The 24,434-nt window shown below is 40.0% G+C and overlaps 1 protein-coding gene across 1 annotated transcript in view; it reads left to right on the plus strand.

Annotated features, from left to right (window-relative positions):
* Positions 1–2,496: 2,496 nt before the first annotated feature.
* IL12RB2 (interleukin 12 receptor subunit beta 2) overlaps positions 2,497–24,434 on the plus strand; it is a gene marked incomplete at its 5' end in the record, with an annotated part of 60,556 nt that continues 38,618 nt past the window's right edge. The window contains 7 exons of the mRNA XM_080931863.1: positions 2,497–2,572; positions 3,612–3,938; positions 7,070–7,184; positions 8,093–8,286; positions 9,226–9,368; positions 12,476–12,626; positions 23,306–23,385. Of these exons, the coding sequence (XP_080787989.1) occupies positions 2,497–2,572; positions 3,612–3,938; positions 7,070–7,184; positions 8,093–8,286; positions 9,226–9,368; positions 12,476–12,626; positions 23,306–23,385 (1,086 nt within the window). The remainder of the gene's footprint in view (positions 2,573–3,611; positions 3,939–7,069; positions 7,185–8,092; positions 8,287–9,225; positions 9,369–12,475; positions 12,627–23,305; positions 23,386–24,434) is intronic.

Below are 24,434 nucleotides of genomic sequence, written 5' to 3' on the forward strand. Positions count from 1 at the left end.
TAGATAGATATTGTATGAATTGGGATTTGTCTCAAAATATTTGTTTTCTCAATCTACGGTGACTGAGAATTTTGCTGGGTATAATAGCCTAGATTGGCATCTAGTTATTTGGGGGTTTTGTTTGTTTGTTTGTTTGTTTTTGTTTTTTAAGGTTGTAAGATATATGCCCAGGGTCTTCTAGCATTTAGAGTCTCTGTTGAGAAGTTGGATGTAATTTTGATAGGCCTTTGTATGTTACCTGGCCTTTCCCCCTTTTCCCTTTTAATATTTTCCTTTCTACTGTAGATTTTGTGTTTTGATTATTATGTGGTAGGAGTATTTTCTTTTTTTTTTTTTTTTGATCCAGTTTAATTGATGTTCTATAAGCTTCTTGTATGTTTATCAGTATCTCTTTTGGTTGGGAAAGTTTTCTTCTGTGATTTTGTTGAAAATATTTTCTGGGCCTTGGAGCTGGGACTTTTAAACTTCTTCTGTTCCTATTATTCTTAGGTTAAGTCTTTTAATGGTATCTCAGATATTCTAGATGTTTTGTGTCAGGAACTTTCTAGATGGAACATTTTCTTTAACTGGTGTATCAATGTCTTCTATTGTATCTTCTATACTTGAGATTCTGTCTCCTGTCTCCTGTATTCTATTGGTGATGCTTGCATCTGTTGTTCCTGTGGGTTTTTCCCCCTAGGTTTTCCATCTCCAGGATTCCCTCATTTTGTGTTTTCTTTATTGCTTCTATTTCTACTTTCAGGTTTTGTACAGTTTTATTTATTTACTTCACCTGTTTAATTGTATTTCATTGAGGGATTTATTCATTCCCTCTTTAAAGATCTCTATTATCTTTATAAGTAAGGTCATTTTCTTAAGCTTGGGTTGTGTTAGAATATTCAGGACTTGCTGTAGTAGGGTAGCTGTGCTCTGAATGTGTCATATTGCACTGGCAATATACAATGCATTTATTGTATTCTCTTGAGGGCCATTAGCCATTTGGATAGCTTTGGTCTCTGGATGCTCCTATTTTAGTAGGTATTTGTGGGAGGGGGTAACCTCAATGATCCTGGTGTGGCAGACCTCTTCTAGGTACCCTTGGGTATGGTTCCTAATCAGCAGGTCTGATGAAGGTGGGCCAAGAGGTAGTAGGGGAATGGAGGTCTTCCAGTTATATGCAGGCTGCTCAAGGAAGCTTGGGGTGCCCCAGAGGACTCAGGGGTCAGGGAAGATGGGTAGGGGAAAGGAATCTAACATGTATGGTTCAGGATTTACAGGTCTGATGAAGGATGGGAGAGTGAAGTCATCTGAAAATCCCTAGATAAGCTTTCCTAACTCCATCCATTAACCTGTGAAATTTATAATTTCATTTTTAGCATTTGAATAATAATTCCACTGTATAAATGTACCACATTTCTTTATCCACTCTTTAGTTGATGGACATCTAGGCCATTTTCAATTTATGGCTACTATGAATAGATCACATAGATAAGCAAGTGTCTCTGTAGTAGAATGTGGGGTTCTTTTGGTGTATGCCCAAGTTTAGTATAGACAAATCTTGGGATAGATCTTTAAATTTGCATTCCTATTAGCAATGAATATGTGGTTGCTTTTCCTCATATCCACACTAACATGGGCTGTATAATAGGAGCATATTCTCAGTTAAGAGTCTCTCTTTCCAAATGACTCTACCCTGTATCAAACTGACATAAAAATTATCAGAACACTTGAACCCAGTCAACTTCATAAATACTTTACTATTAGGTCATAACCTTCACCTTCTTGGTTGTCCCTATCAACTCATTAATCATATTACAATATAAAACTTTTTTAAAAGAAATCTCACAATCTTTGGAAATTCAAACACTTTAATGTTAAGCCTTTTTAAACTATCTAAAGTCTCTCTAAAATTCCAGAGTCTCTTAATTGTGGTTTCCTGTAAAATCAAATATACCTTCAACATGTTCTTATTCCAAGAGGGATAAATTAAGGCATAGTCACAATCAGATCAAAGCAAAACCCAAATCCAACAGTATAAAGCTCATGGTCATGTTTCTGTGACTTATCATCTTCTGGTCTGTTTTGTCACAGCACCAACAGTGTCTTATGGGCTCAATATAACTTCAGTACAGAGGTCCTGCTACTTTTGTCATCATACCATGATACTAGCATCTCCAAAATTTTGGGGTCTCCACTGAAACTGAGCCACACCTTCTGGGTTTTCTTTGTGGACTCACCCTGCCATTTTGTGCCAAGCCTCAGCAACCTGACCACAATGAGATACCCAGCCCATTCTTAGTGTCTGCTCATCCCCAAGATGGTTCACTGAGATTGGAGGCAGAAAGTGGCTATGATTCTTCAGTGTCCCAGTTTTACAGTCTTAACAATATGAGGAACAATAGTGCTTGAGTTGTTCTGGGAGGTTGTGGTTCTGCTATTTTCTGAATGTGCTTAACATGAATGCATTTGTCTTCTTTTACAAGGAGAACGAGAGTTGCATTCTGGAGTTGACTACTCATGGCACACACTGTTAGAGAATGCCCATTGGCACTTACTTTTTTGTTCATGTGGCTGTTGATTAAAGCAAACATAGGTAAGATATAAACTAGTCTGTGAAAGGAATTGCAGTTTAAATTCTCAGGTACAATCAAATTATGCATTGTGGTAAGTGTTCTAAGTGAAGTTTGTAGTCAGTCTTTTACCATTTAATGGATAAAGCCGGTTCTGTAGTACTACCTTGTTTAGTTTGATAATTAACATAAATATATAATCATGCATTTACTCTTTAGAAACTGCCTAAGAAACATGAAGCATAATGGATGCATGTTTTATATTAAGATGCATTTTAGAACCAGAAAGATGCCTAGCAGACAAAGGCACCTGCTGTGCAAGTCTAACCACTTTAATTTGATCCTGTAAACCCACATACTTTAACCTCCAAACAAGTTATGTGGCACATGAACATACACATAAATAATAAATAAAATTAAAACCTAATTAGTGAAGCCCCATTTCAGCCTCCTAAGTGCTTGGATTACAGAGCCAGACCTGGCTTCTGATTTTCATCCATGATGCCAATTCAAAACACTCCTGAGCCTTTGAGTATTTATATTGCTTATAAAATGATGTTACTAGTTATACATAATACAGCTGATACATTGAGAGAAGAAAATATTTCTACATGTGCTTCTAAAGTCTTGTAAAATTATCTTTTTAAATATATTTATTACAATAAGCATTTTAAATCACAAAAGTGAGTGTAAACATATAATTTATCTTGAAAAGCTCTCCTTAAGTGGTTTGGTGTGAAATATGCATCTGGAAAAGTCCCAAGAGAGATTTGGAACTGCATACCAACAGTTCTTTCAGTGCTGTTTTCTTCCTACTTTCCTCTTGTGATTATGATTATAGCATGGATGTTTTGAGAAGTATATATATTTAATTAAAATACACTTCAGTATGACTGTCTCCTGTTCCCCAGTATCACCAATGCTGCTTAAAAAATGTACATTATTACTAGTTCTATAATCTAATGAGTTTTAATTTTACCCTGCTGGAGAGACTGAACAAACTTTCTCTCCAAAATGGATGTCTTCTTTCCAGCTGAGTTTTGCATTTGTCTCTTCCTGCAGATGTGTGCAAGCGTGGCACCGTGACTGTCCAGCCTGCCCCTGTGATTCCACTTGGGTCAGCTGCCAATATTTCCTGCTCTTTGAATCCCAACCAAGGCTGTCCGCATCATCCCGGTTCTAACAAATTGATCCTCTTCAAGTTTGTCAATAATGTCTATGTCGGAAGTCTCCATGGCCAAAAAGTCCAAGACCACCCTGTTCACTCCTCCATTTTTCAAGTAACCAACCTGTCCTTTGATATGACCTTGTTTGTCTGCAAGTTAAACTGCAGCAACTCTCAAAAGACACCTCCACTGACAGTGTGTGGGGTAGAGATCTCAGTTGGTGGTGAGCATTCCTTTCTGAACTCTTAAGAAGTGGCAATTTGTGTGTGTGTGTGTATGTGTGTGTGTGTGTGTGTGTGTGTGCATATGTGTGTGTGTGTTTGTCATAAAGTAAAAGAAACCCAAATGCCAGACATATTTTTGTTCTCCTATGACATTAATTATTCTGTTTTGAGAGCAGCATGAGAATCTCAGTGAAAAGTCCAGAAATCAACAGAATTAGGATTTTACTCGGCAATTGAGTCTATCCCTAGCTCTTGGCTTCACTCTCTCTTACTTGTTCTCCTTCCTCCTTTTCTCTTTCTCTGGCCATCAGGGACATTTGCTAACTCACTATCCTTGGTTCTCTGAAGCTAGATCCTTATATATTGGGAATATTGGTTCAAAGCTACAAGCTCTTAAAGAGCTGCAAGAGTCTCTTCCAACTCTTACAGCTCAGGCTGTCAGAAAACAGCTGAACACCCCCTCTTCCCTTGCTTACTGAACAGCAGGTAGTTCTTCCATCTCTACTGGCCCCTGATGAGTGGTTGTCACATTTAAGAGAGGCTTAAATGGACTACCACCATACTTAGGGTCCTTTCCTGGAAATTTGCCCATTGCAAAGCTAATAAGCTAATGCTTCAAGAAAGGAGCTGAGAGAAAAAGGAGTTAAGAAATACAGCTAATGCATCATTTCGTATTGGAGTAGTTCTAGAAAAGTCTCATCAATTCCACCATTGTGCAAACGACATAATGGATACTTAAAATAAGCTAAATGGTACCAGCAGGTGACAACATCGCACAGGACCACTCTCAGAAATGTGACCTATAGACTGAAATACCACTATGTATACCCAATGGAACTGCATAATAATGTTACTAAGCAAGCAATAACCCTAGCAGAAAAAAACTGCACACATTTTGTTCATTTATGGGCATTCCCAGGAGAAGTACATGGGACTACAAAAGTGAGGAATGGGAAAAAGTATTTAACTACCTCCCTATTAGTTCACATTTATCCTATAGAAACTCTTTTGTGTTACCGCCTTGCATGGTTGGTCCTTCCAGACAGATGCTGAGAGATCTGGGAGGTATGTATGCCTAAATAAATGTTTATAAGGAAATGCTTATTATTTTAACAAAAGGAATAATTTATTATTTTATTAAATAGAACCATGAGAGCTCTTCTCCACTGCTGGTGGGGTTGTAAACTGGTACAACCACTCTGGAAATCAGTCTGGCGGTTCCTCAGAAAAAATGGACATAGTACTACCTGAAGACCCAGTTATTCCACTTCTGGGCATTTACCCCAGAGACGCTCCAACATACAACAAAGACACATGCACCACAATGTTCATAGCAACTCTATTTATAATAGCCAGAAGCTGGAAAGAACCCAGATGTCCTTCAGTAGATGAATGGATACAAAAATTTTGGTACATTTACACAATGGAGTACTACTCAGCTATCAGAAACAATGGCTTAACAAAATTATTAAGAAAATGGATGTATCTAGAGAATATCATCCTGAGTGAGATAACCCAGTCACAAAAGAACAGACATAATATGCAGTCACTGATAACGGGATACTAACCCCAGAAAGCTCTGAACACCCCAGAAACAACTCACAGACTATGTGAAGTTTAAGAAAAATAGAAAAATATATTTTAATTAAAATATAACTGTATCACATCCCCCTTTCCTTCCTACAGCCCCTCCCAGTTTCTCTCCTATCCCCTCAAATTAATAACCTCTTTTCCTATATTATTGTTACATATATACATATGTGTATGTATATGTATCCACAAATACTTAATTATAACCTTAAAATGTATTCATATACTTTTATGCAAAAATGCTTAAAATTTTGTACATTTATCTTTGTTTTTTAAAACAAAATTTAAAAAAAGAACCATGAGAGCTATATATTGCTATAACATTCAATAGATGAAATTAAATGCTGAGATTTTAACTTGTCCAAGGCCACACATTGAACACTACTGTGCATATATGTGGTGGGTTGGATAACAAAAGGGGAGGAGATTTCAATCAGTTACAGCATTGGAAGAGATTTTGCAATGTACATCTTTTATCTTGCCTGCATGGGAGTCTCTGTACTATAGTAAAATGGGATGGCTGAGCAACTAAGCATTTTCTGAAAACCCTGCATTGATTCTGTTCTTGCAGAACAACTGGATGCAAGCTCCAGCACCCACATTGGAAGTTCACAACCATTTGTAGCTCCAGCAACACCCTTTTTTGCACTCCGTAGGCACCAGGCATACAAATGATGCCTGAATACACATGCAGTGTAATTCAAAGATACACTGTTTAAAAATAGACACCTTACTTTGTATGCTTTTATTTTGACAGCTAGACCTATGCCTGGCCAATGGCATCTGTGAACATCTGTATGCATAAGAAATAATCTATAGCTGTTCATAAAGAACTCCAGGTGATACAATGCCTTGGCAGCCCACTCCATGTGCATGGGCACAAAGACAGTTTCTTTACATTGACATTAGCAGAGATTTGTTTGTTTGTTTTTCTTCGTTGAGACAGGGACAAACTACATAGCTTAGGTTGTACTTGAAGTCATAATCTTTCTCCATTAGCATCGTGAGTGAAGGAATTACAGGTGGGTACCACCATGCCTGGCTTGAAGTTTTCTAATAACGAGTTGGTATTTCTCTGGTACTATGGGTTTACCTGGGGTAAAAGATGTTTGCCTTTCCAAAGAGAGAGAGAGAGAGAGAGAGAGAGAGAGAGAGAGAGAGAGAGAGAGAGAGAGAGAGAGAGAGAGAGAGAATTATTGCTTGCCAGTCACATCTGGATCAGAGCCTTCAAAGTTTTGGACTCTGGGTCAAATATTTTGCCTGTCTTGGTTTCCTCTTTGATAATATGAATGCTCTGGCTGAGAACTGTTTATAAAACACTGGGCATGGGGCTTAAGTCATAGAAAATGATCAATAATGCTTTAATTATTAGAGAAATGCATGCCTTGGGAGCAAACGTGAACATGATAGAATATGGCTTCAGCTAGATTTGTGGGACATGTGGAAGGTATTATCAATATACTGACAAACAATTGTACTGCGATCTTGATGTCACCTGCGGAATATATCTAACATAAAATCTTGCTCTTCCTTTTTAAAGTTGCTCCAGAGCCACCTCAAAACATATCATGTATACAGAAAGGAGAACATGGAACTGTGACCTGCTCCTGGAACTCTGGAAAAGCTACTTACCTGAAAACCTATTACACCTTACAGTGAGTAAAACACTTTGTGGCTGTTCTGTGTATATTCTCTTACATGACTTTCAGCAATATCAAATGTCTGTATTATTTGCCAAGAAGCAGCAATAGACAGCTTGCCTAGAATTTAAGTACCATTTCCAGTGTCTGTCAATGAGAACTGCCTCAGGAGTTAGAAACTAAGAGCCCTGATATCTCAGCTCTACTGTTTCATTCAGGGTTTTCATCGGATCCTCCAAGGCCTTGGCTAAGATATTCTCCCTGCAACCAGGCTAAGCTGTCTCTGTAAAACCCCACCTCTTTGGCAGTCACACACTTTTGGGCATTGTAAATATATAAATGGACCCCTCCTTGGACAAATTGCTTTTTAAAATACAGTTGGCTGATGTGAGAGTCCACAAGAAGAGGGAGTATGGGAGCCTCTCTTCCTGGGATAGATTTCACAGTCTCATCACTGGTTCAGCTGTGCCTAGGTGAGCAAGAGATAGAAAAGGCACTGAGACCAGGATTGGAGTCCTCCTCCCTACGGGATGGAGATACTGTGAGCTCACACTATGTTTCGATTCAATATAAGTCACATGCTCACAAGTCTTTTGGATAAAGGTTAGAGCTTCCCCGAGGAGCCAAGATGACAGCCATGGTTTAGAGAATTGAACAGGGTAGGCAAAATACCCCTTTATATAAACATTCAGTTAAAAAGATTTCAGCTGTATAAAAAAAAAAAAAAATGGGGTGAGGAGGAAACATGACCCTATCCATAAGAACAGGATTCAGGGATTCCCACAGAATATCCTCTGGTAATAAGACCAGCCTTAAAATGTCTGTCTGGAATTTTTGATGTTAGAACAGTTTGTTCTTTTGTGGTGATTGCAGGACACAGTGTGAAAAGTATATTGCTAAACATGATTTTGTTTGGGTTACAGGTTAACTGGACCAAACAATGTGACCTGTCAGAACCAATGTTATTCTGACAGTCGTCAGAACTGTACTCATCTGGATCTTGGGATCAATCTAATCCCTGATTTAGCTGAGTCCAGGTTCACAGTCCATGTCACGGCTCTCAATGATCTTGGAAATTCTTCTTCACTTCCACATGTGTTCACGTTCTTGGACATAGGTAAATTCTACTGCAGTTCTTCAGCCGTCATTTACTGGCACATAAACATTATTTTAAAACTCATTCACATCTTCTGTATGTAGTTCCTTTAAAGGAGACAGGAGGTAATGGAAAGTAACCAAAAGCCACAGGTGAAGTACAAGACTATTCTGATGCATGTAAAAGGAAGCCTGGCCTGTAGCCACATAGAAGCCCAACAAAATGGGACTTTCAGAATCATTCTCTTAGAGAAAGAGGCAGCCACCAATGACGCCATTGGCTGAAGGGAGTTCTGGGAGGTCATACAGGTGGCTTTTCATCTCACTGGCTAACTCACTGTGTACACTGTGCATATAATATGCCAAGATACAAAAGTACCCGCTATAAGAATGCTAGCCACATTTTTTGGTAAAGATGAAGTTTGGTTAAGGGCAATTATTCCAATGGCTGAGAAGTGAAACCAACATCTTTTTTTCTTATTCACTTTATGTCCTGCACACTGCCCCCATCCCAGTCAACCCCCATGACAAACCTTCCCCCTTGTCACTATCCACCTTCTCTTCTGAGAGGATGAGGGCACCCCCGGGTATCCCCTCACCCTGACATTTCAAATACCTTTGAGGCTAGGGGCTTCCTCTCCCACTGGGGCCAGACAAAGCAGCCCAGACAGAACATATCTAAGTACAGGCAACAGCTTTTGGGGACAGCCCCCGTTTCAATTGTTCAGGACCTACATGAAGACCAAGCTGCACATCTGTTACATATGTGTGGAAGGCCTAGGTCCAGCCTGTGTGTATTTTTTGGTTGGTGCTTCAGACTCTGAGAGCCTCCAGAGTCCAGGTTAGCTGACTCTCTTGAAACCAACCTTTTCAGTAGCCCGTGACAGTACTTAAGCAATCTCTGATCGCAAAGCCTGACTTGCACTTTTTTTTTTTTTGCACACTTTGTCTTGGTTACTAGTGAGACCTCTCCCCCCATGGGACATCAGAATCGACTTTCTAAATGCTTCTGGGAGGAGGTGTACACTGCAGTGGGAAGATGAGAGGCAAGTGGTACTCAATCGACTCAGATACCAGCCTCTTAACAGCACGTCCTGGAATATGGTAATAGTCTCAAGAGGAATGGGAGAAAATCCATAAGGGCCCTTGACATTGTTCCACAGACTCACATACTCACGTCAACTAGTAATTAGTTTAAGAACCTTCAGCCTGGAAACACATAACTTGAAATCTATCAGGAGGCTGTATGTACCTGTCTACTTTTTAAATTTTTATGTGCACAAGTGTTTCCCCATATGCCTTGTGTCCCTGGAAGCCAGAAAAAGGCATCAGATCCCCTGGGGCTGAACTTGCACATTGCTCTGAGCCACCATATAGATGGCCGGGAACCAAAACTGGGTCCTCTGCAAAAGCAGCATGCATTCTTCATCACTGAGCCATGTCTCTGTTTGTTGAGAAATATTGACATTGGAGAGATTAGTCAGTGGGTAAAGGGTTTGCTAAGCAAGCACAAGGGTCTGCTTCTGGACCCTCAGCATCCTCACTGAAATGTGGGGCATTACAGCCTGACCGTGATTCCAACTCTGAGGTACAGAGAAAGGAGGATACCTGGAGGGCACTGGTCAGCCTGCCCAACCAGTCAACAAAAGGCGGGTTCGGTGAGAAATGTTTTCTCAAATAGACAAACCCTGGATAAGCAGTTGAGGAAGACACCTAGCCTTGGCCTCTGGTCTCTACATGCATACACATGAGCATGCAGACACACAAACATACAAGAACTATGCTGATCCCCGTCTGAGTTGTATTTTAATCTTTTACTTTTGTTTACTTGAGTGTGTGTGTGTGTGTGTGTGTGTGTGTGTGTGTGTGTGTGGTTGTGGTCAAAGGCCAAAGGAATAACTGATGGGAGCTGGTTCCCTCCTTTCACCATGGAGATCTTGGTGATCAAAATCAAGCTGTCAGACTTGTCAGCAAGCCCCTTTACCCACTGAGCAATCTCACGACTTCACAGAAGTCTTTTCTTTAAAAGGCAGTTTTGGTTGTTTTGTTTTAGGAGGTGCTGGGAACTGAACCCAAGGCCTTCCTGTGCCACTCACCTGTGCAACCACCGTGCTACTCCTGACTCTTACCTTTTATTTTATGATTGTTACTGTTAGTGTGTGTGTGTGTGTGTGTGTGTGTGTACACATGCGTGTGTGCACGAATATTCCACATTCACCTTGTTTAATAGGGTGTGTTTGCTATTCACAGACACTTATCCCAAGCCAGCCCATACCCCAGGCTAGCAGCCTGTGAGCTACTGGGATCCTCCTGTCTCCACACTGTACTCACTATCGGAGCCTGGGACTACAGGTGTTTGTGTGTAGATTTACACAGGTCCTGGAGGCTTGACTCAGGTCTTCACATTTACTCAGCAGGAGCTCAACCTGCTGAGCCATTACCTGTCATTACCATTTTTTATGATTAAAAAAAAAAAGTAGGACTATGGTTTCTTCAAGAAGTTTATAAAGTACCGTGGCTTATAATAATATCAAAGGATTGGCTCCAGATGTAGTTGATACCCAAAAGACTGTAACTAATGTTTTTTTTTTCCCTAAAACCAGTTTTATGTCTATGTTGAAGCATTCATTGTATTGTTAATTATATATAATATAGAAATTTCTCTACATGGCTTTAAAAACTGCTACATTTTTGAACTAGTGTAATGACATATACCTATAATCCCAGCATTTTAAATACTGAGAGAAAGGCTAGAGGTCCAGGACAGCCTGGTGTGTCGTTGTGTGTGCCTGCTGTGTTGTGTATGCCTGGTGTGTCATGTGTGCCTGGTGCTTACAAGGTCAGATCCTCTGGGACTGGAACTGCAAGTGCGAGCCACCATGTGGGTGCTTGGAATTGAACCGCATTTGTCTGGAAAAGCAGCTGGTACTCTCAACCACCGAGCTCTCTTCTCAGCCCACGACAGATAGGTTATTAATCCCTAGAGAATTTTTATTTAGAAACTCTTATATTAGGTTAACTTCCCATATTGAGTAACCCTAACATTATTTATTCTCATTATTTATGGTAGATCTGGAGAATGTAAAAGGTCATCTTATCTAGTTTGCCCTTTCATGTCAAAATTCTCTGAATGTGGATGGGGAAATGCCCCAGCAGCAGAGGACCTGTTTTTGGTTCCCAGCACCCATGCTAGGTGGCTCTCAACTGCTTGTAATGCCAGTTCCAACTCCTGCACACACACAATCCATGTACAAACTCACAGGCACACACATAAGCAAACAAAGAAACAAATGAATAAATAAATCTTTCAAAAATTCTTATATTATCCTTTGACTATCCTTTCCGAAAATGAGTTTGCCCAAGCTAAGGGCAGCATGTACTACCAAGCTACTTCCTCTTTCTATCCATTTGCTATAGGAACTTAATAGACTCTGTCCTGCTCTTTCGTTCTGTTCTACAAGAGTGCCTTAATGAGTAAGAACCTGGATTTGTCACTAGAGCCTGGGGAGGGAGGGAGGGAGGAAGGGTTGTCTGAATTAGGAGTGAGGTCAGTCTCACCCTTAGCACAGTAACACCTAACAGCTGAAGTAACCTCTGAAGTACTTCAGCGTGGTCAGCAGTGTGAATTCCCATGAAAATGCTTGCTATTTTCAGTTGTGTTTTTTTTTTAATATGTATAATTAGTTGTTTCACCTGATTTACGCCTGAGCACCACATGCGTGCTTGGTGCCTGAAGGGGCCAGAAGACAGCAACCAATCAGAACTTCTGGAATTGAAGTCACAGATGGTTGTGAGCTGCCATGTAAGTCCTGGGAATCAAACTCAGGTCCTTCGTAAGAATACCCAGTATTGGCTCAGTGGTTAAGAGCCTTGAGTGCTCTTCCAGAAGTCCTAAGTTCAATTCCCAGCAGCCACGTGGTGGCTCACAACCATCTTGTAATGGGGATCTGATGCCCTCTTATGCTGTGTCTGAAGACAATGACTGTGTACTCACATACATGAAATAAATATATCTAAAAAAAAAAAAATACTCAGTATTTAGTCACTGAAGTATCTCCAGTCTCGAGGCTTACTGTTTTATGGGAATGGAAGGCTTGTCTTCTTGCTTTGGCCATTGCATACTGTGTGCCCGTTATGAATTGTCACAAAGCTCTCTCTATATGTATACACAAATGTTGCATCTCAGTGAAGCAAATCTCATCTGATTCAAGGTTAATGCTACAAATGCCAAAGGAAGATATGACCTGCAAGATCTGAGACCATTTACAGAGTATGAATTTCAGATCTCCTCTAAGCTACATCTCTCTGAAGGAAGTTGGAGTAATTGGAGTGAATCACTGAGGACACGAACGCCAGAGGAAGGTAGGCATCGAGAAAGAAAGAAAAAGACGGGGGAGGGATCAGGGAAAGGGGACTGGAAGAGGCCAAGTCTTCCTTGGAGCAGATTCTTTCAGTACATGCTATACAGAAACTTCCCGGAAGGTAAGTTGTATGATGCTAAGAAGTTTAACAGGCACAAAGAAGTCCTGCCCCAGTCTGCCATGAGTCAAGCCACCATGTTACTACTGTTAAGTTAAATTCGTTCTTACTTCTCCTACTGCCTCAGTGACTGCTATTCACCAAAGCTGCAGCCAGAATTAATCTCACTGCTTTTCCACATTTTTATCTCTTTGGTTCTTTGAAAATTATAAATTATAATTTTGAAACGATAGCGCACACTAAAAGCTAGAAAGAACTTCTGAAGACAATATCCTAAAAATAAAAGTGATGCCCAACAATGTCTCTTTTCTCTTAAAATTATAAATTATAATTTTGAAACAATAGAGCACACTCAAAGCTTGACAAAAACTTCTGAAGACAATATCCTAACGATAAAAGTGATGCCAATAATGTCTCTTTTCTCCAAATGCTACATTTCGCTTCTTCAAGCCTTCCATGTTACACTGCTCAAGGGAGGCCCGTTGTACCAGGGCCAGGAGACCCATGACAAATTCAAGTTTTAATCTAATGAATGGGCTTTTCCTTTTGATAATTACTGAGAAGTCAGTATCACTGAAATATAAGCAAATATTTATTGAAACAGAAATTCTTATATAACCTATCGTCATATTGAAAATGTTTTTCTTGTTTTTATTAGTTCTTTAAAAGTCTGATCAGATTCACCCTGCCTTCCCCAACAACTCCTACCAGATTCATAACTAACCCACACAACTATGTCCTTTTGTTCTGTTTGTGTGTGTGTGTTTGTTTTTAAAAAACCAAGTACAATTTGTGCTGCCCATATTCTAGATGGCATGGCCCTCACTGGAAGGCAGTCAATCCACCAAGAAACACAAGCTTTGAAGAAAACTGACTCTCCCTCTCCCAGCAGTTATCAACTGCCAATGGCTCCTTAGCAGGAGGTGGGCATGATGTCCTATCTCTCCATGCTGGAACTTTGTCTATCTGGACATGCTGTCTCAGCTGCTGTGAACTCAAATGTATACCTGCCATGCTGTGTCTACAAGACACTTCCCAATCATAAAAGCCTTTAAATTCACAAGAATAGTCTTCAATGTGTGTGTGTGTATGTGTGTGTGTATGTGTGTGTTTGTGTGTGTGTGTGTGTGTGAGAGAGAGAGAGAGAGAGAGAGAGAGAGAGAGAGAGAGAGTTTTAAGCACTTGTTAGTGGCATAGTATAGAACTTTTCATACAGTGCCGGGGATCCAACCAGAGAAAACTGTTTGGACATGGGTTCAAGCCAATAGAAAGTCTTTATCTGCTGGCTGGATACAACATTGGGTGTTTGGGATCCACAAGGAAAGAAGGAAGGAAGGAAGGAGGAAGGGATGGAAGGAAGGTCCTGGGTTAACACACTTCAGCTAACAAGAACCATTAACCAGAATCAGAACTACAGAAGCTAAAAAACAAAGGTACTACATGTGAGACATTCCCAGAACTATATGGATGCTAATGAATTAGGCCTTTGTGTTAGTTTGGCAGGTGATGCTGTCTAAGAGTTGAGTTTTACAGCCTAAATGGTACTTCCATCATGAAGTCAGTTGTGCTAAGGTCTGGTGACCTGCCAAGTTCTGGAGCCCTATTACAATACTTTGTGTAAATCACAAAGATAAATTACTGGCATATAATCAATGGATTATTACTATCTAGAGTTTTATTTTGTGAGACAAATTCTTACTGTGTAACCCTGGTTGACTTGGAACTCACTATGTAGACCTTGGTAACTTTGAAATCAAAACCATCTGCCTGCTTTGCTTCCATCTGCATTTGTTGAGATGCCCACTCGTGTGAGTGGCTAGAACTTTTATAACATTAATGTGAACATCTAAGTGGTTCTTTGTGAAAGTGAGGTATGTGTGCATAAGAAGCAGCCTTGTGATTGGCCTGTACTCTTTGAGCTCCTAATAGTTGGGGGCGGGGGTGGGGTGGGTATTGGTCTTTTTGTCTTGAGACAGGTTTTTACTGGTAGTTCTGTCTAGCCTGGAACTGGATATGTAAACCAGGCTGGCCTTAGACTCAGAGACCATCCTTCTTCAGCCTCTGCCTCCCCAGTGCTGGGATTAAAAAGGCTTGAGCTACCATGCCCAGTCTCTTAATAGTCCTTTGGTAAGTGATGACACTTAACAGGGATGAATTGGTTGGCATCCAAGGCCCCAGAGAGCCCTGACACCTACTATGAGACTATTATACCCAATACAGAGTGTGAATAATTATTTTCTTGTCTTCTGATAATTGCATTTCTCCATGTAAAAAAATATTTTAAATGGATTCATCTAGCATGTGGTAATTTTCTGACTAAATGCTACAGTAGTGACCCACACGACCTCTCTGTTGTCCAGAGATTTTTCTTAGCACTATTTAATGTATTTGAAGTAATTTTTGTTGTTGTTTCTTCTAGACAAGGTTTCTCTGTCTGCCTGTTTCCCTGGCTGTCTAGAATTCACTCTGAAGATCAGGTTGGCCTCAAACTCAGAGGTTTGTCTGCCTCTGCCTCCTAAATACTAGATTAAAGGCATGTACCAGAACACCCAGCGTAAAGTAATATTCTCTTTAAATACCTCATGGGTTAGATTTTGTTTGAAAATGCTGGTAAGATTTTCCAAATTGGTCATATTTGACATTCAAATTCAAGATAGTAAATGGGTCTACAGTATTACATCCAATGGGGCTGAGCTACAAGCTACAGAAACTTGGGGCTTTATGAATCTTTGTCATTTTACACTGATTAGTGACTAACTTGGATTCTTTTTTTTCTTCTCTTATTTTCTCAGCACTTATCTGACAAATTAAAACCCCTCCGAGGCAAACCTAGTAACCCTAATATGCTGTAAATAAGCCACCAGTCACTGTGGGGTGTTCAGGGCAGAGCAGGCACTGAGAAAGCAGAAACATGGCCCAGCTCACCCGGCTTGCTTCCTCTCCGTGCCGGCACCTCGCTTTTCTGGTTTGATCTTTCCGTGGGCTGTCCTGCACTCCGCTCTTACTTGCAGCTGTGTGGTTTACACCCCTTACCACCCTCTTGTCATCAGTTTCCCTTTGAAACACCAACTGATGCAAACCCAAACGTGTGAAGTTTTTTTTCTAACACTTCTTCCCTTTAACCCTTTGAAGTGTATAGTCCCACGTAAGGCTCCGAAACTGTGAATGATTTATGGTTCTTTTTTTCTGTAGCCTCAGCTTCTAAAAACTGGGAGGAGCAGTATGGTATCCCCTGGCCGCCCTGGAGTGGCTATGTGTGTCATTCCACCTTTGAGGAGGCTCTCTTCACTCCACGTGGGCCCCTGCCTTTGCTGTTAAATCTGACTCCAGTCATGGTATTCCAGAGAAATAACCGCTAAGGAAGGGGAGAAGAGAGGAAACCATGTGACTTTCTGAGAAACAATCTATAATTCTGTACCCATCAAAATCAGTCCTGGCTCACGAGGATCGAAGCTGTATTTTCTTTCTAGTAAGGGAAAACTCATGAATTCGAACTCAGAAGTATCTAGACCTGTGTGTACTCATCACTCGAAACACCTAGCAGGAGGCTCCATTCCGATGAGTAAGCCTTCTATATGTGTGTCTCTCAGCTCGCATTCTGAGTGCCCCTCACCTCACATAATTTGGGGAGTTAACTGAGGGGGCATGGACTGCTCATCTTCAGCCCAGAGGGGCAAAGAAGTGCTTCATGTTATAGTGACAACACATACGAGTGAAAAATATCTTAAGGGAGAGATGCAGAGGCCTATTAAAGCCACATCTCCTCACACTGAATAGCTAGGAAAATTCATTCATTTCTTCATTCATTCCTTCATATGTTATACTAACCTATTATCGCCACTGAGATGGAGGTGAACAGTCTAATACTAGAGTGATCCCAACATCGCAGAAAACAAACCTTTCATCACAGTGAAGCTTGGGAGTTTGCAGTTTATCTGCAAATCCAGAGAGTTAAACCATGGATCTTTGTGTATTGTATAGTCTCTGGAATTATTAAAAGTTGTTCTTGAAGTGTCTGAGCAGTCAAATAAAGACATGGCTGTGCTCCGAGAAAACTCCATGTATGAATATCAAAATTTGGATTTTACAAAGTTTCCGTATGTTACTAAAAATTCTATTTCTCACTCTATAATGTGTTAAAAATGCCAAGGTATTATTGTTGCTGTTTGCTACTGTACAAAAGTAGGCACCAGGCTGGATTTGGCCCACAAATTACGGTTGTCTAACCCTAGAATAAGCTCAAAGATTGTCATACGCCCATCCCTTTGCCTAAGGCTGAAGAAAATGAGAACAAAGTGATCCGTAGAGTACTAAAAAAATTCACATGCAAACATTTTATTAAGGAGGAAATCATTCGTGATTTGGCCAGAAAACCAACCTTTGCCCCTTCTTTGGCCTTTCTTAAGCATGTTACTCTCCCTGAAGACGAAAATGCCTGTACATTATTTAGTAAATATTGGCCATCCCACTATTGAAAAGTGCATTCCCTTGAAATAGAAATAAGTTTGCATCAGCACCAACACCAGGCCATGGGACATAATGTCAACCTGTAAGATAAAAATAAATCAATTTGCATTCTTCTTCATGCAGACCACCAGTTGATCCAGTACTTTTTTTCTTTGGTTTGTTTATATAATAAAGTATGTTGATGGATTTCCATATACTGAACCATACCTGCATTCCTGGGATGTAGCCTACTTGATCATGGTGAATAATAATTTTGATGTGTTTTTGGATTCGGTTTTCAGGAATTTTATTCTTTTTTTTTTTTTTTTTTTTTTTTTTTGCATTGATATTCATAAGCAAATTTGGTCTGAAGTTCTCTTGTTTTTATTGGGACTTTGTGTGGTTTTGGTACCAGCATAACTGTTGCTTCATAAAACAAATTAAGTAGTATTCCTTCTGTTTCTGTTTTGTGAAATAGTTTGAAAAGTATTGGCATTAGGTCTTCTTTGAAGGTCTGATAGAATTCTGAACCAAACCCATCTGGCCCTAATTTTTGTTTGTTTGTTTGTTTGTTTGTTTGTTTGTTTTAAGGGGATTTGGGGGGTTTGGTTGGTTGGTTTTGGTTTTGGTTTTTTGGGGGGTTTTTTGTTTGTTTTTTTGGGGTTTTTTTGTTTGGTTTTTTTTTGTTTGTTTGTTTGTTTGTTTTTGGTTTTTGGTTTTGGTTAGAAGACCTTTAATGATTGCTTCTATTTCCCTATTTCCTTAGGAGTTGTGGGACTGTTTAGATACTCTATCTGGTTCTGCTTTAAGTTTAGTACCTGGTAACTGTCTAAAAAATCACCCATTTCAAGCTATATTTTCCAGTTTTGTTGAGTATAGAGTTTTGTAGTAGAATCTGCTGATTTTTTTAGTTTCCTCGGTTTCTGTTGTTATATCTCCCATTTCATTTCTGATTTTGTTAATGTGGATACTGTCTCTGTGCCCTCTAGTTAGTCTGGCTAAGGGTTTAGCTATCTTGTTGATTTTTTCAAAGAATCAGCTCTTAGTTTTGTTGATTCTTTGTATAGTTCTCTTTGTTTTTACTTGGTTGATTTCAGCTGAGTATATTTTCTGATTTCTACTCCTCTTGAGTGTGTTTCCTTCTTTTTTGTGCTAGAGCTTTCAGGTACACTGTTAAGTTGCTAATGTAGGATTTCTCCAATTTCTTTATGAAGACATTCAGTACTATGAATTTTCCTCTTTGATCTGTTTTCATTGTGTCCCATAAGTTTGGGTATGCGGTGCCTTCATTTTCATTAAATTTCAGAAAGTCTTTCATTCTTTCTTTCCTGACCAAATTATCATTGAGTAGAGAGTTGTTCCATTTCTATGAGTATGTGGACTTTTTGTTGTTTTTGTTGTTATTGAAGACTATCCTTAGTCCATGTTGATCTGATAGAATGCATAAGATTTTTTCAGTCTTCTTGTATTGGTTGAGGCTTGTTTTGTTTTGGACAAGGTACTATGCGGTGCTAAGAAAAAAAATATATTTTTTTGATTTAGGGTGAAATGCTCTATAGACATATATTAAATCCATTTGTTTCCTAACTTGTGACCTAAACATTTTGTTTACTATGTGGAAGGAGAAATTTCTATTTGGTGTTATATAGGCTTCTTGAATACAGTTCAGGGTCATCTCTTTCTTTAGGTTAGGGAATTTTTCATCTATTTTTTTTTGTTTGTTTGTTTTTTTTTGTTTGTTTGTTTGTTTGTTTTTTGAAGATGTTTTCTGGTCCTTTGAATCAGAAGCTTCACTCTCTTCTGTACCTGTTATTTTTAGGATTGATCTTTTCATTGTGTCCTGCATTTCCTGGATGTTTTGAGTTAGGAGTTTTTTGCACTTTGTATTTTCTTTGACTGTTGTGTCAATATCTTCTATGGTATCTTCTACACCTGAGATTCTCTCTTCTATCTCTTGTATTCTGTTGGTGATGCTTGCAATATGTAACTCCTAATTTCTTTGCTAGATTTTCCACCTCCAGGGTTACCTCCCTTTATTATTTCTTTATTGTTTCTATATCTATTTTCAGATCCGGGATGGTTTTTTCAATTCCTTCACCTGTTTGATTGTGTTTTTCTGTATTTCTTTAAGGGATTTATGGTTTCCTCTTTAAGGATTCCTACCTGTTTACCTGTCTCCTCTATTTCTTTAAAAGAGTTATTTATGTCCTCATTAAAGTTCTCTATCATCTTCATTAGATGAGATTTTTAGGTCAAAATCTTGCTTTTTCAGGTGTGTTAGGGTATCCAGGGCTTTCTGTGGTGGGAGATCTTGGATCTGATGGTTCCAAGAGGCATTTGTTTCTGTTGATTATGTTTTTGTTCATGCCTTGCCATCTATTTGTCTCTATTGTTAACTGGCCTTGTCTCTGACTGGAGCATGTCCCTCCTGTGAGCCTGGTTATGATACATCTCCTTGAGTCAAGCTGTCACTGGGTGTGGCAGGGACAGGGGGAGCTGGAACACCTGATCTGGAGTGCAGTTGCAGACCAGAAGAACATGTGTCCCCTGCAGGATAGATAGGTCTCATATCCTCTGGGTCCCATAGTGGTCCCAGTTAGGTCTGGTATTAGGACAGGGGATCTCACCCATGATCCTTGCTGTGACAGACCTCCTTGGAGTCAAGATATCTCTGGGTTTGGGGGTGAGGAGGACTGGAGCACACGATCTGCCCCAGACTGGAAAGAAGATATGTAGGATATGGGACTTTTACCAGTAATTGGGTTATGAGTATGGACCCTTCATGTATGGGATCCTTACCCTCACAAGAAGCAAAAACCAGATCTGTCTCCTACTCTACCACTTCCTGTTTGAGAGTTCAGCAAAAAGGCCACCACACCAAGCAGGCATTAGATCTGACAGCACCTGAATCTTTACTTCCCAACCTCTAGAACCATATAAATGGATTTGTATTATTCAAGCCATCCATTCTACGGTTAGTTCCTGGGTTTCTTCTTTTGTTTGTTTTTGTTGTTGATGTTGGTTTTTGTTGTTGTTATTGTTGTTTGGTTGGTTGGTTTGGTTTGGTTTGGTTGTTGTTTTTTAAGAGCTGTCTGACTTAAGATGCTTCGTCTGGAATTTATAGCCTTCAATATCTTGTAGTGAGGAAAAAAAGATATTGCCCCATTGTTGTTGATATTGTTTTATCCCTTGTGCTGTCTTTCTCTTCTCAGTCTCATTTGTAATCTCATTGAGAGTAGGGGAGCAATATTAGTACTTCCAGATCCAACATGTCTCAAATACCATTACATTACAAATATGTTCTTAACCTTGTTATAGCTTCCCACTGGTAGCACTGTCCTGGACTGTACATTTCTCACCCATGTGTCTCTAACAACATCTAGCTTTCCTTGTTTGAGCTTTATGGAAGTTGCATTCTCTGTATAACCTGCAACCCACCTTTCCTCTTAGTACCCTAACAATTCCTTCATTGTAGGGTGGGTGACTCAGCATGAGAAAACTTTGTTCCTTCATTTTCTCACATATAATTGTGTCTCCAAAAAAATAAAAAAGTGACAACCACCTGACTTGGGATGCTACAAAATGCAATGATATAAGTGCAGAGAAGTGACCTTTAAACCTAGTGAGCTGGACAGCCACACAGTCAATGCATGTGGAGAAAGGGATTTCACACAGCATGGGCTGGGAGAAAATACAAAGTGAGGGAATGAAGACAGCAACAATTTCTACCTCTTTCCTAAAAGTTCAGTGAAAGGCAGACATGTGGGGCAGTAGCTGAAGTATATGGTACTAAAATTTTCTTTGTTTTTTTTTCTCTTGGGAATCAGAAACAATCCAGTTTATGTGTAAAGGTATGACAAGAGTCCCGGGGAGGGGCTATGAATGATCCAGGGATGGCAGTCTGAGTCCTGTGCAGAAAGAGAATACCACTAGAACTTTACTTGTATTTGTTCTTGAGTTTCTGGAGGGGACATAAGTGCAAAATTTGATTCCTAGTCTATAATAGTCTGTTAGGTGCTGGATCTTTAGCAAGCAATCCAGTGAGTAATGCCTTCAAAACTGTTGCCAATATGTAATTAGCTGAAGGCATTACTGAGAATAAGCCAACTGATTTTGACATGGAACACACCCAGTCCTAATTACACGGTCAATGCCTGGACTGTGTAATTTGTGGAATTTGTTCAAGACAGCAAAATGCAATGGGAGAAGCAGGCTCTTTGGTGATAGGAAGAGTGGCCTCACTTCTCAGCTTTGCCAGTTATCAGATTTGAGTCTTGTCCAACTGGTTTCATCAAGTTCCTTGTCTACAAGTGTGCAGCAGGTGTTACCACGTGAGACATCTGTATCTGAAGAGGGCTCAGTGAGACCATGCGCATGGTAGAGGCCAAACTTTATTTTGTACTATGCACTGGCTAGTGTCGGTTGCCTGTACTTTGCACCTGGACTATCAGATCTTGTGTCACCCTTCCACATCCTGAAGAACTAAGACCATTTCAGAATGCTTTATGAAAGTTTTTTTCTCATCTTGCAATCCTCACTGCGAGGGCTATGTTACCCCTAGTGGGAAAAGAAGGAGAAGAAAAAAGGATTTGGGTTAAATATAAAAACAAAAACAAAACAAAAAACCCACAAGTAGATTGTTAAGAAAAGAGGAAGAGAGGTAGATGGGGAGATGTGGGAGAGGGGGAAGGAAGAAAGGAGGAGAGAGGGAGGGTAGGAGAGAAGTGGGGACTGAAGGTTACAAAGAGAATAGTTAGAGAAGAGGCCCAAAGGCTCACCTGATAGAGAAAACAGGTTTTACAGAGAAATCGAAAATGTTTTCAGAGCCAAGTCACTGCATAGTGCAAACCATCCCAGACCGGGCTATGGAATAAATCAGACTTATGCTCAGAGGCTGATTTCCATAACTATTAATTCTCAGTTTCTTACTCACTCAGCAATTCAGTTTTCAAATGAGAAAATGGCAGCAGCGACATTTCCTAGCAGTTTGCCCTGAGGTAGCATTCTGCTCAGTTCTCAAGACAGCCACCATTACAGTTACCAGCTTCTGTTTGACAGATAAGGAAACCCACTAAAAGGAATATTTCTTAATGATCATGCAGCAGCATTTTGTGGCAAATAGCCTAGCTCCTTGATAATCCTTGCACCATGTCTAGTCCCATGAGGCCATGAGGAGGATAAGAGGTGTTGCTGAGAAGAGCCCACAGGCCCTTAGACAGTGTTGGCACAGGGCTGCCCCAGCTTGGTCTCCTTTTCTCACAGCCAGTCTCTCCCCAGCTGATTTAGCTTTTGCTATCCAGGTAGGTGACTGGTGTTAATAGTTTGTAAATTTTGTTCTGGTTGAGAAGAACTTTATTCCAGAAGGAACGCCAGTGTAGCCTCACTTCAAACACACAGAGATAGAGAGAGACAAACAGACAGACAGACCGCACGGTTGATATTCTATCATTTTGAAAGTGTGTTTACCTTTCTTAAGTTCATTAATTCTATATTCAGACATTGTCTTAGAGCATCAAGTTCAGCTTGCGTCTTGAAATCAAATACCTACCATTGTCTGGTTTGTTCACGTATCACTGAGCAATGCTTACTACATCCTAGTTACCGTCCTAGGTACTGTGACTTTTCAGGGAAATAAGATGTGCCGTCCCTCCATGTAAATCACACCAGATAACCACACTTCAGTCTAAGTTTAAGACTGGGGTGAAGATATTTCTTGCCATTTTTATTTGTGTTTTATGTTCTTATGATACCTTGATTTTACTTATGTTTTTATTTTCCAACATTCTAATAAAAAAGAGAAAAAGAACCATATATACCTTGATTTTTTTACCTTGAATAATTATGTACAATGAAACATGAGTCAATACATTTTAAAGGTAAGTCAGGAAATAAATTTGCTTCTCAAAATTTTTAATTGTTTTCAAAGTAGCCATCTTTTTTGTGCCAAAAGTATACATGTTTGCTTTTAAGAAAAAGAAAACAGAAAATGGTAAATTACAAAGACCTTGAAACTAATCTATCATAATTCCAATAGCCAATAATGTTATTGTTGACTTATTTTTCTATTGCATACATATTTATGTGAAAATGTGCTTTTGTCCCCTTCCTCTCATCAGAGCCTGTTGGGACATTAGACATCTGGTACACGAAACAGAACATCGACTATGACAGGCAACAGATCTCTCTTTTCTGGAAGGTAAGCTTTCCATGTGAAACTCCAGGAGACTATTAGCTTAAGCGAGTCTGAGCACATGTCCCTATGCTTCCACTGTGATTTGGAAATCCCCGCTGGGAACACGGGAGCTCAGAGAATTCCAGGGTACCTGCTCTCACGCCCTCAGCACTCACCCACCTCTGTGGCCAGCATTTCTGCCTCTGTATTATACCTTCCCCTTTAGCCGCCACTCTTTCAAAAGTGTGCTCAGCAGAGACTTTTTATCCTGTTGAGTCATCCTTGGGGAACAAAAGATGAGAAAGTGGTGGGTGTGGATGTTCAGGAATTTTTCCCACAGTTATTGAAAGAGCAAAGGTTTTTAAGTCGTTGAATTATAACCTACATGGTATTAGAAGGCAAGGTCTGTTCAGTGGTAAAACAGGAACGGGATCCTGCTTTTCTTATAAAGAATCAAAGATGCACCTGAGCTGGATGCCACTGTTACCACCTCATTTAGCTCTCACAAGCCGGGTGGGTTAGGCACCAGATAGTCAGCTACCAGATGAAAATCCAAGTGTCCAGGGAAGGTCGTGTATGCCTAGGGTCATCCAGACACTAGAGATGAGTACTTGGGGGCCTCTCTAAACCTTTATCTGCTCAATGAGTCATCTTTGTTGAGTCAAAACACAGTTTGCACTCAGCTTTGACCTGCATACCCGCAGGACAAGGTTTCCAGGTGAGGTGTTCTATATTTGATTTCTCAAAGCTACTTCCCAGTTCTCCCTAACACACACACACACACACACACACACACACACACACACACACACACACTATGTGGTACAAGAGAATCTATTAAAAACTAATATGTTGCATCATGACCAAGCCCTTCACTTTCAAACTATTGATGCAATCCAAAATGGCGCTGCTTTCAAGAACAAAGCTCAAAGTAAGCTATGCAGAGAGTCATAAGTTGTGAATGAAAATTCAGATTTCGTGCTGTTCAGTAATGCTCGGATGATACCACACTGGGGAGAGGGCTAGAGGACATGCACATGAGTTTTCTTCTTTAACAACACAGGTACACTCCA

Source organism: Micromys minutus, assembly GCF_963924665.1.
Source record: "Micromys minutus genome assembly, chromosome: 18".
NCBI lineage: Eukaryota > Metazoa > Chordata > Mammalia > Rodentia > Muridae > Micromys > Micromys minutus.